Here is a 15813-nt window from a genome sequence, read left to right on the forward strand (position 1 = left end):
GATCTCGGGCGAGAGGAAGAGTCGCACGACTCGTTTTCGTTCGTGTGGCTGGCCACCGGTGGCATTTTCCTTGTAGTTTACGTTTCAAACATTGGCCCTGCACATCCATGAGTTAGAGTTAGAGTTAGAGTTGGTTACATTAGACCAATCTAACCCCAAAACATCCAAACAGGAAGGATTAGAGTTGGTTAGATGCATCTAAACCATTAAAAAAAACTAACCCACACAAAAGGTGTTTATTTAGGTTAGAGTTGGATTGGACCCATAAAAATTTACTTTTCTCTCTACCTTCACCACACCAAATCCTTGATAAAGGAGCCAAATGATTGAAAAAGATGCATTTATTGACAATCTAACCCTTCCATTCAAACACATCTTTAGTTAGAGTTAGTTTTGGGTTAGTCTAGGGTTAGAATCTAACTCTAACCTCTAACCGAGTTAGAGTATTCAAACAGGACCATTGGTATTGTCTCAAACTGAATCGTTATATTTTGTGGGAGTGCTCAGAATCGCCAGAAGCGAGGGTTGCACACGATTTTCGATTGCACTACCGATTCTAGCGATTCTCTGATGATTTTAGACAATCAAATCGAGTTCTTTGAAGCTTTTGATTTTTCAAACCTAGAATCACGAGAATCGAGCGGAAAGAACTGGGCCTTAAATACGTTTCAGTTCATGTTTCTTTCCTGTGGGCTGCTGGCCTTTTTCCAGAAGAAGCTGGGCTGCTGGCTGCAAACTGCAAACGATTCTTAGCCGAAGTCCTCCAATTCTCCGCTGGGTGCTGGCCTGTTACGAGATCCTGGGCTCCTTCTGGCCTCCACTCGCTCGTCTCTCTCCCTCTCGATCCGGCCTCTCCATAGTCTCGCCCTCTCGAACGCCGCCGGCCTCCGCCTCTCTCCCGTCCGTCTCTCGTCTCTCCCTCTTCGATGGCGTGGTAGACCGAAAGGAGAGGGGACGGCAGCGGGGAAGCACGAGCATCTGCGGCGGCCACGGCGGGCTAGCAGTGGGGCGGCACAAGCGGCTACGGCGGCTACCGGCGGCGCAGACAGGTGCGGCCCACCCCCTCCTCCCCCCTTTCACTCATGTTTCCCCCCTGTACCCCACCCGAGCGAGGGAGGGAGGGAGGGAGGGTGAATGAGTGAGTGAGTGATTTAGTGAGTGAGTGAGATGAGATGAGATTTAGATGGGAATGATGGCCATGTACTCTCTGTCCAATTTCCGTACCCAAAATGATTCTGTCCCATCCATTATATTTTCAATATATTAGATGTCATTATATCATGGATTACCAATATATCTTTGAATCCATGATTAGATGTCATTGGTGGCCATATTTTTGATAGCACGCATGATTTGTAGATGGTCAAGAAATGAATAAAAGAAAAACTGAAAAAGGATGATTAGGGGAGCCGTTGTTGTTGTTGCACTTGATGCAATGACTGTCATTGTTCAGGCTATAGTAAGGAAGAGAAGACCACGTACTACCTATGGCCCGATGCATGAAAGAGAAAATTTGGCAATGTGATGTGATGTGTAAAAACATGTTAATGTTTGAAAGAGCTCCGTTCTTTCTATTGTGTGACATACTGAGGGATCGCAAGTTGCTAGAAAACAGTCCACATGTAAGTGTGGAGCAACAAGTGGTGACGTTTTTGCATACTATTGGGATAAACCTTCAGAATAAGGTTGTTACAAAAAAAATGTAGATCATACCACATAATCAGCATCTATTTTTGAAAGGCCCTTCATGCCATAGGCGAGCTGATTTGCCAGCACTGCACAGCCTATTTTCTGTGAAATCCATGGTTCGACTGTGTTCCTATGTCTCATGCTAAGCCTGCCCCTGCATATCATGATGAAATTTGTAGAGCATGTTGCTTTCTGAATGCTAGTAGTTGTGACTTTTGGGCCATTCCAGTGGTGTTCTCTGTTATTGACTTGTATCCTTGTAGCTATCTATCATTCTATCTTTACCTGAAAGCTGCAACTTCAGCCATAAAACTGAAGACACGAAAGCTAATACATCTGTCTTTTTAGACCATTTAATTTAGCGAATTTCTCTTCTCCTGGCTGCCTTATTCCTTCTCGATTGCAATTTTTTAATCTGCAATTAGTACAGTGTTCTCATGACTCGTGTATGGCATCTAGTGCTGTATACCAGGTAACAACGATGAAGGTCAAAATTCTTCAGTGGCATGCGGTGGCTTCTTGGACATGGGACGCACAGGATGAGACATGTGGCATATGCAGGATGGCTTTTGACGGCTGCTGCCCTGATTGTAAGTTCCCTGGTGATGAGTGCCCAATAATTTGGGGTGCCTGCAACCATGCTTTCCATCTTCACTGCATACTCAAGTGGGTCAATTCTCAAACATCAACCCCCCTTTGCCCCATGTGTCGTAGGGAGTGGCAGTTCAAGGGCTAAGGACATCTGAAACTATGTCAGTACCAAGCATTTTTCATATCTCATAGAAAACTAGAATGGGTGTTTAACTGGAATGTAGTTGTGTTGTCTTGTAAGTGGTTGTCATACTTTCTGGAAATCAGTATGGTTGGCATCTTTAAAGTGAAACTGTGAGACATTGAGCCACAGCTATTGTGCCTTTTCAAGTTGTGACCATGCAAATGCAATGATTGACTTTGAAAGGTCTATAAGCAGTCTGAGATTGTGACAATTTTTCTTGTTCCGCGGTTTACCCGCAGATGGTCACCCATGTAGTAATACGACTCTGGCTGGATATTATACACTGTAGATATAACGACTAGTACTCTAGCAAGCAAATAGCTTGTTCTACTAGACTTATATTCATTTTAACTATGACACATATATCAGCAGGTTTTAAATTATTAACATGATTTGATGATCATTTTCTGGGCTATAAATTGAAATGTATTGTGTGTGAGCAAGTTACACTGGGTGAGATTTTATCTCGTGCCAATTATGCCAGCAGATATCATCTAGACTTGGATTTGACCATGTAAAGTCAAGCATGTGTTAGACAAACAAGTAAAGACTTACTATGCTTAGTTCATGATATTTACTTTACTATATGCAGGTAATTTGAATAGAGCATTAGGAACATTGTAAAAAGTGTCAGTGATTGAGTAGCAACCTGCCAGGATTATATCGGGCATCTAAAACAGCCATTTGTTCTGTGCATATGATTCTAGTTTCAGAACTTTGAAGTACTGAAATAGCTTCTTCTTTAGATATGTGTATGTATGTCGTGCCAGTATAAATGGCAAGACTTGAACATTGGATCATATAGTGATGTTACATATGAAAGGCATTTGACCTTTAGGGCTTCTTTGATTCAAAGGAATTTTATAGGATTTTTGGATGATTGAAATCCTTAGGATTTTTTCCTACATTGGTCCTTTGATTCATAGGATTGGATCCTGTAGGATTTTTTCCTATGAAATCTTTTGTACTACACTTCATAAAAATCTAACATCCACTCTAACCTCTTCTTACAATTTCTTTGTTTTTCATGTGACATCAAACAATCTTTACTAATCCTATAGAGTTCAAATGGACATGCCATTCCAACCCTCTACTTTTCCTATTCCTACATTTTTAAGATCCCGCTAATCAAAGAGGCCCTTAGTTGCTACTTTGTATGGGTGGCATAGTGGAATACGGCAATAAAATGTCTGCGCCAGTATTCTTAACATCTGAGAAATAGCATCAATCATGCCACTAGTTTGATTTATTCTTTCTTGAAGGCAACTGGTGTGTATTTTGATGAACATCTTTACCCTGTACAGAAATAATAGATCTGTTCCTCACTATAAAAATAAATTAGACAATCAGATTCGCTTCTGACCAATTGTTTGCCCATCTTGACTAGCAGTGTGCAGTGTTATTTAGCCAGATATACCCTGATCCCTACTTGTATGCAAGATGGATGTCTTCCAGCATTTTGTAGATGCTTCTACAATTATATTTATGTGTCAGAAATTGGTTCATTTGGAAATTTGTGTGCTTTACATTGCATAAATGTTCCTACTCTCGGACAAGTGCCCTCGGCATCAGGCCAAACTGCAATGACATCAAACTCATCTGGAAGATCGTCGTGCCACCCCATCTGCCTACCTCATCGCAACCGTTCATGACTAGATTTGGGACGCTAGGAATGATCTGGTATTGAGACATGTACAACGGGGACACTTACATAGGGCGATAGGCGCTTGGGATTAAAATCCTAGCGATTTTTACGGCACCAATCAAATTCCTGGGCGCCTGATTCCACACATTGAGGAAAAGAAGTTTGAAGTTGGACAAGGCAACGATTTTTGTAATAGTAAAATCAAGTTTAGGAAGGTGAAATGTTTGTTTCCTGTTTCTTGGAAAAGTTGCAACCGTATAATAGTTCCTTCAAAAATTTATTGCATCTAAAAAAATATATTTGCTGGGACAAGTTGTTAGGTGCAAGAATGAATATCAAACTGCTCATTTGATCAAACAAAATCTTGGGCTGGCACCTAGAAGGAAAGGAATAGCTACAGCTTGCTGAACAAAAGTATAAAACCACCTTTCCAGAATAAGCAACAATACACATAAATCACTCAGTAAGCCTACTTCGCTAGTAACTTAATGCACCCCAAAATAATACTCTCTCCGTTCCTAAACACAAGACTACGTTTATACTCCCTTTGTTCCATAATATTTGTTGTTGGGGAGAACTTCAACAAATATTATGGAACAGAGGGAGTATTTAGGAATGAAGGGAGTACTTGCTTTAATGAGGGCCCCTTGTAAAAAAATAAAAATAAGGAGAGATGTTTGTGCTAAAATAATAAGTTGTCATAACATAGTGCTTCCTAAGAGAAAATGAGCATGCAACCTAGAGTGTGTTTGGCAGCCATAGCAGCTGGTCCTGGCTAGCTGAAGGCTGGCTCACATGAGGCTGGTTGAGTAAATACAACCTCTAAACCGGCATCCGCAACATATTTGATTGTTCGCATTTAGTTCTCACGTATTAGGAGGTGGCTTAGCACATGGTGTTTGATTGTCCGCATTGTTCGAACTCACACATAAGCATGATGTTTGGTTGCATACACGGTGCGAGGTGTGCTAACCTTGCATTTAATGTGGAGAGGCTACCTTACACATGATCACATCTAGCACACTAACGCCACAACAGCGCAATGACGACGAACTACATGACAATGATGAAGTTCTTCACCGCAAGGCGTGGCACCGCCTTGCCAACTGCAATATTGCCAACTTCAACGATGCCAATTGTGTGTTTTGGCACATAATTGGCTTAAGCTTCTTCTACCACCCGCCTAGTCTTAACTCACTATGGCTGATGTTTCTGACGGAGGCAACTTGTTCACTGCAATCTTCCCACGAACTATAAACCCTAGGTTATATAGAGGCGAGGGTCCCGATCTTTTGATGAGATGGTGGCTATCGATTTGGTGGAGACGACTTTGATGATCCAACTACAAACGTGCATGACGTTGCGCCTTAGAAATCGCTAAACCAACTCCAAGAGGTTACTGACTACGCCGAAGCACAATCAACCTGACCACGAAGGTGTCTTCCTGCAAGCAATCGAAGAACAAGCAAGAATATGATAAAAGTAGTCTGAATATTGCGAATATATATGAAGTATTGATAAGGGTGGGGATCCGAAAGCGGTTTTAGTCTGGTCGTTGGACACATACGAAGTACACTAAGTTGCAATGACTAACTTTTAACTAAACAAATCCCCAAGCAACAAGCTACTAGGTTGATCTACTTATATAGGAGCAAGGGGTGACGGTTAAGGAGGTGGGAGGATGTCCCAAGGCAGCCTAAAACTAACCGTAAGCTAGGCCGTACTAGATACGCGAGCCTGGAACACTAACGGATTCACGACATACCACAAGTATCAGCAACGGATGATATGAAGTAGCTCTAAATAGCAAGATATAAGTGAAGATCACAATGACAGTAAAGATAATGATGATAAATGACCGCTAAGCATGATATACCAAAACTCTCTTTGCAACTTCCCTCTGGAAAATATTATGTAAAATTTATGATAATTTTTCTCAAGATTGCCACTGACCCAAGCTTGTCAATACAAAAGAATTACTCAATTCCGAGTTTGTATGAAGAGTCAAAAAAAATCGGGAACGGGCCTGAAAAATATTGACAAACTGTGTTCGCGACTTTGGAGGGCAAAAAGTCCTATTTAGATGTCGATTTGGAGGTGCTAATAGTGAACTAGCTTGATGAACTATTCAGATGCAACTTGTCCATAGCTCGAATTTGAGAACTCGTGGAACCAAAACGGACTTCGTATGCGGAAGATATATCTGTTTTACTGAATACTGCACAAAAGACTTTTCAATCGAAATTCAATTACGGGATTGAGTCTAGATAGATCCGAATTTTTTTCTCTCCTCTTTTTTTCGCTCACTTTTTTTACTTTTTTTCTTCTCTTTTTTGATCTTACTTTTTTTCTTCTCTCCAACAGATGACAATGACCGATGGGGAACTGGTGGTGGCAATTGATGGATGGTGATGGGCGACAACGAAAGGGATGACGATGCAGCGGTGGTGTGACTAATGTGAATAGAACTTGAAACTCTAAAGTAACTAGACACTAAGACTAACAACTCGACACGACGATGCAACCAATCATTCAACTATGCAAGCACTGAAAAGACTATGCAAAGGCTCAGATTGGTTCAGATATGATGATCTAACCCTAATTCTTTTGTGGCTTTTTCCTGGACTATAGGTATGAAGAACAGATGCGATCTAACTACGAAAAACTGGTAAAATCTCACCAACAACCTGGAAATCTGATACCATTTGATATAGAGGCGAGGGTCCCGACCTTTCGATGAGATGGTGGCTATCGATTTGGTGGAGACGGCCTTAACGATCCGACTAAAAACATGCATGATGTTGCGCCTTAGCAATCGCTAAACCAACTCCAAGAGGTTACTTGCCACGCCGGAGCACGATCAACCTGACCACGAAGGTGTCTTCCTGCAAGCAATCGAAGAACAAGCAAGAATATGATAAAAGCAATATGAATATTGCGAATATATATATGAAGTATTGATAAGGGTGGGGATCCGAAACCGGTCTTGGTCTGGTCGTTGAACACAAACGAAGTACACCAAGTTGCAATGACTAACTTTTAACTAAACAAATCACAAGCAAAAAGCTACTAGGTTGAACTACTTATATAGGATCAAGGGGTGGCGGCCAAGGAGGTGGGAGGATGTCCCAAGGCAGCCTAAAGCTAGCCGTAGGTCGTACAAGGCCTATCGGCCCAAGTGAAGGTGATGCAACACCTTTGAACTTATAGTTTGACTCCGATTCTGGTGCAACGTTAGATTGTTTTGTCAACATATCAACGCTCTGAACGAATTTTAAGGTGATTCAAATTGGGCTGGAACGCACATAAAATCTACTTTCTAGCAAAAGAAGAATCACCCAATTCAGAGTCCGTATGAAAAAGTTGTTGACGTTTTGAGACAGATATGTCTGTGCAGTCCGAATCTGAGTCCACAACGTGAGAGACTTGGACTTTATCTTCTCTTGGCCTAAAAGTGACGTGAGAGAACTTCTTGAACAACACATAATCATTTCCTTTGATGTGAGATGACTTCTTAAACAACACCTAATCATTTTCTCTTCCTTTATCTTTACACGTGGTTCGTGCAAGCGTTCAACAATTCTGCATTTAGGCATGGAGTAAAAATAGGTGAAGTATTTTTGTTCCAGATAATATCATAATATAAATAAATTATTGTATAATTATTATAAGAAATCACCTCACAGATATGCAAATATGAAATATTTTTGATCGTATCCAAGGTAGCCATGTCCTCATCACCAGGTACCTTCCCGACGAACATCGCATACCGTTTATCCTAGCAGTGCACAAGAGCAGGAGTTGAAGCAACAAGCAAAAGAACAATCAAGGAGCAAGCAATGTAGCACAAGTAGTAAGCATGCATGATCATATGTCATAGCAAGTTCAAACCTAGCACTACCTTGGTGACATCCTACCACCACATCCAAAAGAGGGTGACATCCTACCACCACATCCAAAAGAGGGTGTCATCCTACCATCGCAGGCTTACGATCATCATGAGGGGTTAGTATATACCACCTCAACAAAATATATAGACCGTCAAGCAGTTTTCAAGTCCTAGCCGCACAAAATATATGTCGTCATTGTCATCATCACCGCCGTCGCCATTGCCATCGCCACCCAGGATCATGCACGGGGTAACTAGCAACAAGCTCTAGTAGTAGTGCTTGCCGAGCCAGCTCCTGAGCCAGAGCACCCTATGGGCATCTACCATGGCAACAAACCCAATACCCTGGGGCCTTATTGTCCAGTAGGTGGCTCAGAGCTGCCACGAGAGCCTCTTCGCTGAAGCCACCTTGCTTCACGACGACGTTGTCCAGGTCAGGGTGGACGTCGAGGGTCTTTCTCTCCCTAATGGTGGTTACCACCTCCTTTTGACGACCTTAGTCATGCTGCTGAAGGCACTGATATCCTCCTCCATCAAACCGCCCCTCTTCCTCTTCCTATCGAGCACATGAACATGCTCAAATGGCTTCTCAGGGATATCACAGACTGCCTCTACGTCCGGGGTGCCTGGGAAGCTCGATGGTTGCCATGGTGAAGGAGAACCGAGAGCCTCACCGAAGCCCATGGTATGCTTGTCGGTTGCCAAGCCGAATGAGAAGATGTGCTGCATCCGGTTGTAGTTCTGGGTAGGTGTGTTGAGGAACTCAACATCCTTGGGGTGCTAAAATAGAAGCACAAGTGTTGTTAGTTTCTAGAAGGCAATGATTGACAGTGTGCAAAACAATGGACAGTGAGCTAACCGCGACATGGCCGGTGTAGTGCTCCGCCTCCAGAATGATAGAGCAAGTGCTATGATCCCATGAGGCGCCACTAAGGTCTTTGAGCTTGGACACTTGGATCCATCGAGCTCTTCACTTCCTTGGGTGGCTGTACACGTGGGTGACGCTCACCTCCTGGCCACAGAACTCGGACACCTGATTGGCAACGGGGTTCAAGTGCACCTCCTTGAAACCCTTGTCAGTCATAACACCACTAGAGATGAGCTCACCATCTTGTTCAGCACGAATGTGGACATGAACGGCTACCACTTCATATTGTTCCCCCTACCATCCTTCTTTGCCTTTAGTGCATCGGCAATAGAAGTGGTCGTTGGCTCAATGAGCACAACTGGCTTAAAGATAGACGCACCAGGTGACACCTCGAACGCGTCTGAATCAGGACACATGTTTTAATTGAGGAGGGGTGCGAGTCCTCGACATAGGAGGCCGTGAACTGGCTCTCCAAGAGGACAATGACCTGACTAAGATCTTGCGTCTGTGTGATCATGTCCTACAATCTTATCACGTATAGACAGTAAGCATAGCACAAACAATACCACAACATCTAGCTATCTTAACATTGGAACTAGCTACTATAGCATGCTACAAATCCATAGTGTTCATCCATAGTGTTCATCACTATCATACTACTCTAGCTACACAGATCCAACACAAATAGCTACCACAACATCAAAATCCAGCGTATGCTAACATATCACATCTTACCACATGCTTGCACATCTAAACCTATGACCACATCCTCTTAGATCTAGCTACAACGAACAGTGAGAATAGAGGTGATTGAACTCACAGAGGGCATGACTACAACTCGGGTGGATGCGGTAGGGGGTCGGAGAAGCTGAGGAGGTGAGTCGTCGACCGACGCAGGAGCTCCGCTTACCTCGTCGTCCGTGGCGATGCACGTCGACGAGAAAGATCGAAGGGGGGGGGGGGGAGAAGGGTGGTGGGGCTTTAGACGGGGAGAGGAGGGGGGAAGGGTTAAATGGGGCGACCGTATCGGCGGAAGGTGAGCCGAAATCCTCCCATCGATTTTTCGAAGACGCGTGCAAGCTCACGCCATCTCCCTGGTCACACGAGCTCAACGCCGTGTTCCCCTCCTCTGCCTCGCACAAGCCAGAAACTGTCGATCTGAGCGTAGGTCGCGGGCCTGCCTGAGAGTGCTTCAAAGCTCGTGTTATGCAGGTTGAACAGTGTATGCATGCCAACCAAATAACCCGATTCCTTTCTCGCAGTCATGGTTGGGCCTTATGATGGCAACCAAACGCGTTCCTAATAAACGAAGTCATCTATGAAATTGTTGCATGATACTTTACATTATGACTCATTCCATATCAAAAAATAAAACATACGTTTTTGCACTTCAATTTGAATTGCAAAAATGTCTTATATTTTGACACAGAGGTGAAGTAATTTAGACAAATGTCATATGCATTAGTAGTTACTTTCCTATGACAGCACAAAAGAAAAGCAAAGCACCAACAAAACAAGAATCCCACCATTGTTCACTTCGCAGGCATTTTGTCGAACACAGCTCGAGCGTCAGGCATGCCAAACTCCGCCTTCCCTCGCCTCGCTTTCTCCGCCCTCGCCTCAAATACCCACAGCAAACCAAACCCCGCTACCCTCCCACCTCGCCCCCCACCCTCCAGCTCTGCAATGGCGGCATCCTCGGCCCCCCTCTCCTTCTCCGCCTCCGCCTCCTCCCTGCCCGCGCGCCTGCGCCTTGCGGCGCCGGCGGCGTCGTGCGCGGCCACGACGCGGAGGCGCCGGCCGATGGTGGTCCGCGCCAAGATCCGGGAGATCTTCATGCCGGCGCTCAGCTCCACGATGACGGAGGGCAAGATCGTGTCCTGGGCCGCCGCGGAGGGCGACCGCGTCACCAAGGGCGACGCCGTCGTGGTCGTCGAGTCCGACAAGGCCGACATGGACGTCGAGACGTTCTACGACGGCATCGTCGCCGCCGTCCTCGTCCCCGCGGGCGAGTCCGCCCCCGTCGGCGCCCCCATCGCTCTGCTCGCCGAGTCTGAGGAGGACGTGGCGCTTGCCGTCGCCCAGGCCCAGGCGCTCTCCAGCGGGCAGGGACAGCCCCAGCAGCAGGCCCCTGCTCTTTCCGATGCCGCCGATTCGCCTCCCCCGCCGGCGGCGGCTCCGGTGGCTGCTGCTCCCGCGGCTGTGGCCGCGGGGACCAAGGGCGTTGCCACGCCGCAGGCTAAGAAGCTGGCCAAGCAGCATAGGGTGGATCTTGCCAACGTGACTGGCACCGGGCAATTCGGCCGAATTACGCCTGCTGATGTTGAGGCATTCGCTGGCATCCAGCCAAAACCAAAGGTGGCTCCTGCTCCTGCTGCTGCGCCTGTGGCTGCAGCTTCGTCGGTAAGGGCCGTGCCGCAGGCGGCGGTGCTTCCGCCGGTGCCTGGTGCCACGGTGGTTCCGTTCACTGCAATGCAGGCTGCAGTGAGCAAGAACATGGTGGAGAGCCTGTCGGTGCCAGCATTCCGTGTTGGTTACCCCATTCTCACTGATAAGCTTGACGAGCTGTATGAGAAGGTGCTGCATTTGGAGTCTTAATTTGGCCTGTGCAACAGCCTCTCTGCTTTTTGGTCGTGACCAGCTCTTGATGGTTGGATTGATTCTGTTTTATCAGGTCAAGCCAAAGGGGGTAACGATGACTGTGTTGCTTGCGAAAGCCGCTGCTATGGCGCTTGCACAACACCCTGTGGTGAACGCTAGCTGCAGGGATGGGACGAGCTTCACTTACAACAGTTCCATCAACATTGCTGTGGCTGTATCTATTGATGGTGGACTCATCACACCCGTCCTGGAGCAAGCTGATAAGGCAAGTACAAGCGACCTCTGTCTCTGTGATAAATGTTGTGTTATTTAGGTACTGCAGCATGCTAGTTTACTGAATATATGCCTTACGAAATGCCACAATAATGCAGCTGGATATATATTTACTCTCACAAAAGTGGAAGGAACTAGTCAAGAAGGCACGCGCAAAACAACTTCAACCAAACGAGTACAACTCTGGTATGGAAACTATTGCACTGCATATATAGTATGTCAGATCGAATCGCAAACTTACGATGATCATGGAAATTGTACTGACCTGAATGTTGGGTGTTTTGCAGGGACATTTACACTGTCCAACTTGGGCATGTTTGGTGTAGATAGATTTGATGCAATTCTTCCACCTGGCCAGGTGATGTTTACTTGCTCCTATTCTACCACTATGTCTAGTAATTTCTAAGTGTTGGTAGATGTACTATTGCTTTTGTGAGGTTGGGATCTAATTAAGAATTTGACTGGATGACTGCAGGGAGCTATAATGGCTGTTGGAGCCTCAAAATCTACAGTGGTGGCCGATAAAGATGGTTTCTTTAGTGTTCAGAACAAAATGCTGGTGAGTTGTCTTACACATATTACCAAGGTTTTATTATGCGCTAGCCACTGAGTGAGTGTTTTGCCTCTGCCTTGTGCTTCTCTGACCAAACCGCACCTTAACTCCTTAAGTGCAATGAAGCGCTAGGTGTTTTGCCTCCGTCCAACGCCTAGAAACTACCAGGGACATTTATACCTTGTGCTTGTGTTCACACCTAGTTTTTCAATGCATATAACTTGTGCGTGTTAATGCGGTAAATTGGTGATTGTTTGTCAGAGTATCTAAGTGCCTACTCCTATCAATGTCACATGGTAGTGAAATCTCTGTCTGCCATATGGATGCAAACACAAGCATGATTACATGAAAGACCCGATCACAATTGCGTGAACACAAGCATGATTGCATGATGGTTGTGACTTTGTTTTACCCATTCAACAATAGTTGATTTTTTTATTTTACCAAATTCCTAACTGACAAGCAGACCTAGATCACACATGTCAATGAGATGGCTAAATAATCAACAAAACAAGCGCTTAGTTGTAGCGAAAGCAACGTGTAATTAGGGGGTGTCCTTAGCAACGTGATCACAAGAGATTAGTGGTGGGGTGTACGACGACCTTATAGCAAGATTGCGACTTCAATGGTTTTTTTAGTAGGTTAGTCACCTCAAGTGAGTACTAGTCGTCTGTTGCGTCGATAGATGTTTGGTCACATGTCCGAGTCAAACGTGCTCTGTCTCACCCTTTCCAAATTTCTCTCCTGAATGTCGATCCAAGTCGAACACATCCCTTTGGACTCGGTCCTAGAGCTCGCCGAACGCATATTGGAGCTCTAGTGCCCTCCCATTATTCCCACAATGTACTAGTAGAGTAGGATGTATTGATATACTAGTACTAAATACCTCACTGTTTAGCTAAAGACCCAGTAAGAAACCTGTCGACTATAGGTTACCTAGTCTCAAACTCTCAATACCTTAGGGTGTGTTTGGTTTTTGTCACGAAGCGGAACGACATGGGTCGGTTCCATTCGCACGGGCTGTTCCTGTGTTTGGATTGCCGAAGGAACTGAAACCCACAGATTCTAGGGAACACATATTCCTTGTTTATGCCAAACCTGGGCATTCCTCCAAGTCGGGACCGCGCAGACCGCCTCACTCATATCACTTTCCACTCCCCCACGACTCCCACATGACTCACCCACCCCGCACCCTAGCTGCCCACGACCTCTGCCCTCCTCTCTCCCTCGGTGGCCATGCTGGTGGCCGGAAGTGCAGCCGCCGGTGTCTCCTGCCCCTCCTCTCTCCCCCTCGACCAAGGATTTGGCGGAAGGAGGTGGTGGAGGAAGCAGATGACACACTCCTCCATGGCGGGATCCTCGAGATCCATCGGTGGAAGGAGGCTGGGTGGCCACGCTGCTGCCGCGCTCGCGCGACACGCTGGGAAGCGTCGCACCGCTGCTCTTGACAGAGCAGACGCTCCAAGCACTGGCCCTGATGGAGTAGGCGCTCCAAGCGCTGCCGTACTTGAGGAGGCATAGGTGTGCGTGTGGTGCAGTGCGATAGGAAGGCCAGCCGAGCTTGCAACCATGGCTGCCGAGCTCGAGCTCGAGCGGCTGGATGTCCTCTGTGCGGGAAAAAGATCTGGAGGAGCAACGTGCAGTTCACCCTGCCGTAGGCCACATGGCTGAAAAAGAACTAGAGGAGCAAGGCTGCAGTTGGGTTGCTGCTGTTGATCCAGACGTTGGTTTTGGGGTGGCTGCTATTGATCTTGTGGACTGGAGGATCAAGGCTGCGGGCAAGACTGGACTAGCAAGCTGCATTTTCTTTTTCTTGTAGCAATCATATCAGATGCATACTTTGGTATTTGGGTGGTTGCTGTTGATCCTGTGTTTGAGTCAGTATTCTTTTCTTTTCTATTTCTCTACGATTTGTTTTTGAAAGAGCGTGTTCAAGCCTATGGTTCATGAATCATTGATGCTCACACTGGTGTTCTGAAGTAGTACAATTCAATATTTATCTGCCTTTGTTTGACTGAAATTCAATTCAACTCGTGGCGAGATGAATAAACCCATTCCATTCCATCTTTCAAACCAAACACCGAAATGTAGCCATTCCATTCCTTCCAATTACCACTACCAAACACAAGGACGGAACCGACCCATTCTAGTGGAATGGAACCATGACATTGCATTCACTTCGTTCCCGAACCGAACACACCCCTAGTAACATGACTTATGGGATAATATCACAATAAGTATGTCTAGGTAATCTTATTATTCACTGTTTTATATGCCTTAGATTTATTTACTTGAGCGTATGATGAGCTAGACATGATACCCGCACGTTACAGTGGGAATCAGTTACAATATGTTTCAATGAGATTTGGTTGTATGGAACATTAATATTTGGATTAATAACATGGCAACTTAAACCAAAAACACATAGTAATTTATTGTATTTGATTATGGTATAGATTAAAAACATTTTTTAATATAAGTATCATAATAGAATGGAATTGGATAAATCTTTTACCATGCATGGTTGCAGGTTTGAATGTTGAGTGGACCTTTTTCCCGTGCATAGTTGCATGTTGGGGGTGACATGGTTACATGTTGAGAAAATATGTTATTGGGGATCACCTATTTAGTTATATAAGATATCTTTACCATACCAATATATAATCCATGTGTATTTCAGCCTTAATCTGTCTGTACTGTTTGTTTGATTTATGTGTGAATAATGAGTATTTGTGAACAAATATTACCTGAAATTGCCACCGTACATAACTAAGCTGATCCAATTTTTGTTCAGGTCAACGTCACAGCTGATCACCGGATTGTGTATGGTGCTGATTTGGCAGCATTCCTGCAAACTTTTGCGAAAATTATCGAGGACCCTGAGAGCCTGACTTTGTAGGATTTTCTTGGAAGTGATTCAACCACCAGTTCATTTCCAGTTGGAAGTCTGTCGCTGAGTTTGTTTTTGGTTTTCCTTTTTGTATCTTTGAGTACTCAAGGGGATATTGCTTTTCAGCTGTTCGTACTGTTTTCACTTGGGAATACTGGATGCTGTTGGAAATTGGTTATGATGTTATGAAATTTTGGAAATAAATAAATTATGTTTGTAGAATAATTTGCAGATCATCCTTTTGCCTTAGTTCTTTGTATTCTGCTTTCCCTTGTTATGTTTTGCATGTGCTTATTTATTTATTTATTACTTGTTGAATATGTTTGTGAATTTTCTGAGAGAAGAACCTGAACAAGCAAGGTCCCAAACTTACCCTTTCCTGAATTCTGGCAATAACTCCTAAATCCCTCTTTGGTGGTAAGAACAAACTTCACCTAGGGGTCCTGTCTAGTCCTACATGGAGTCTGTGTGGCTAATTGTCAAAGTTAACTCAGGCCTCATTTGGGTCGAAGGATTTTTACAGCAAACGCATAGAACAAATATTCCAGAGGAAAATTTCCTATAGATGCATTCGGTTTGTAGGAAACGGTATGTGAATTTCGTAGCAATACTATTTATTTCCTATTTTTT

The 15813-nt window shown here is 44.8% G+C and overlaps 2 protein-coding genes across 3 annotated transcripts; both read left to right on the plus strand.

Moving 5' to 3' along the window:
- The first annotated feature begins 829 nt into the window (after window positions 1-829).
- On the plus strand, window positions 830-2650 carry LOC123453024 (anaphase-promoting complex subunit 11). Of its 2 annotated transcripts, none has more exons than XM_045129781.1 (2): window positions 830-1049; window positions 2149-2650. In XM_045129781.1, the coding sequence occupies exon 2, from the start codon at window positions 2171-2173 to the stop codon at window positions 2423-2425; it is 255 nt and encodes an 84-aa protein (XP_044985716.1). In that variant the 5' UTR covers window positions 830-1049; window positions 2149-2170; the 3' UTR covers window positions 2426-2650. The 2 variants fall into 2 exon arrangements, with proteins under 2 accessions (XP_044985716.1, XP_044985717.1); XM_045129782.1 differs by having other exon boundaries at window positions 832-1049; window positions 2162-2650.
- Window positions 2651-10410: 7760 nt separating this feature from the next.
- On the plus strand, window positions 10411-15408 carry LOC123453025 (dihydrolipoyllysine-residue acetyltransferase component 4 of pyruvate dehydrogenase complex, chloroplastic-like). The gene is made up of 6 exons (XM_045129783.1): window positions 10411-11443; window positions 11541-11732; window positions 11839-11926; window positions 12028-12098; window positions 12216-12299; window positions 15088-15408. The coding sequence occupies exons 1-6, from the start codon at window positions 10442-10444 to the stop codon at window positions 15190-15192; spliced, it is 1542 nt and encodes a 513-aa protein (XP_044985718.1). The 5' UTR covers window positions 10411-10441; the 3' UTR covers window positions 15193-15408.
- Window positions 15409-15813: the final 405 nt, after the last annotated feature.

The sequence above is a fragment of the Hordeum vulgare genome, chromosome 5H, assembly GCF_904849725.1.
Source record: "Hordeum vulgare subsp. vulgare chromosome 5H, MorexV3_pseudomolecules_assembly, whole genome shotgun sequence".
NCBI classification, from domain to species: Eukaryota; Viridiplantae; Streptophyta; class Magnoliopsida; order Poales; family Poaceae; genus Hordeum; species Hordeum vulgare.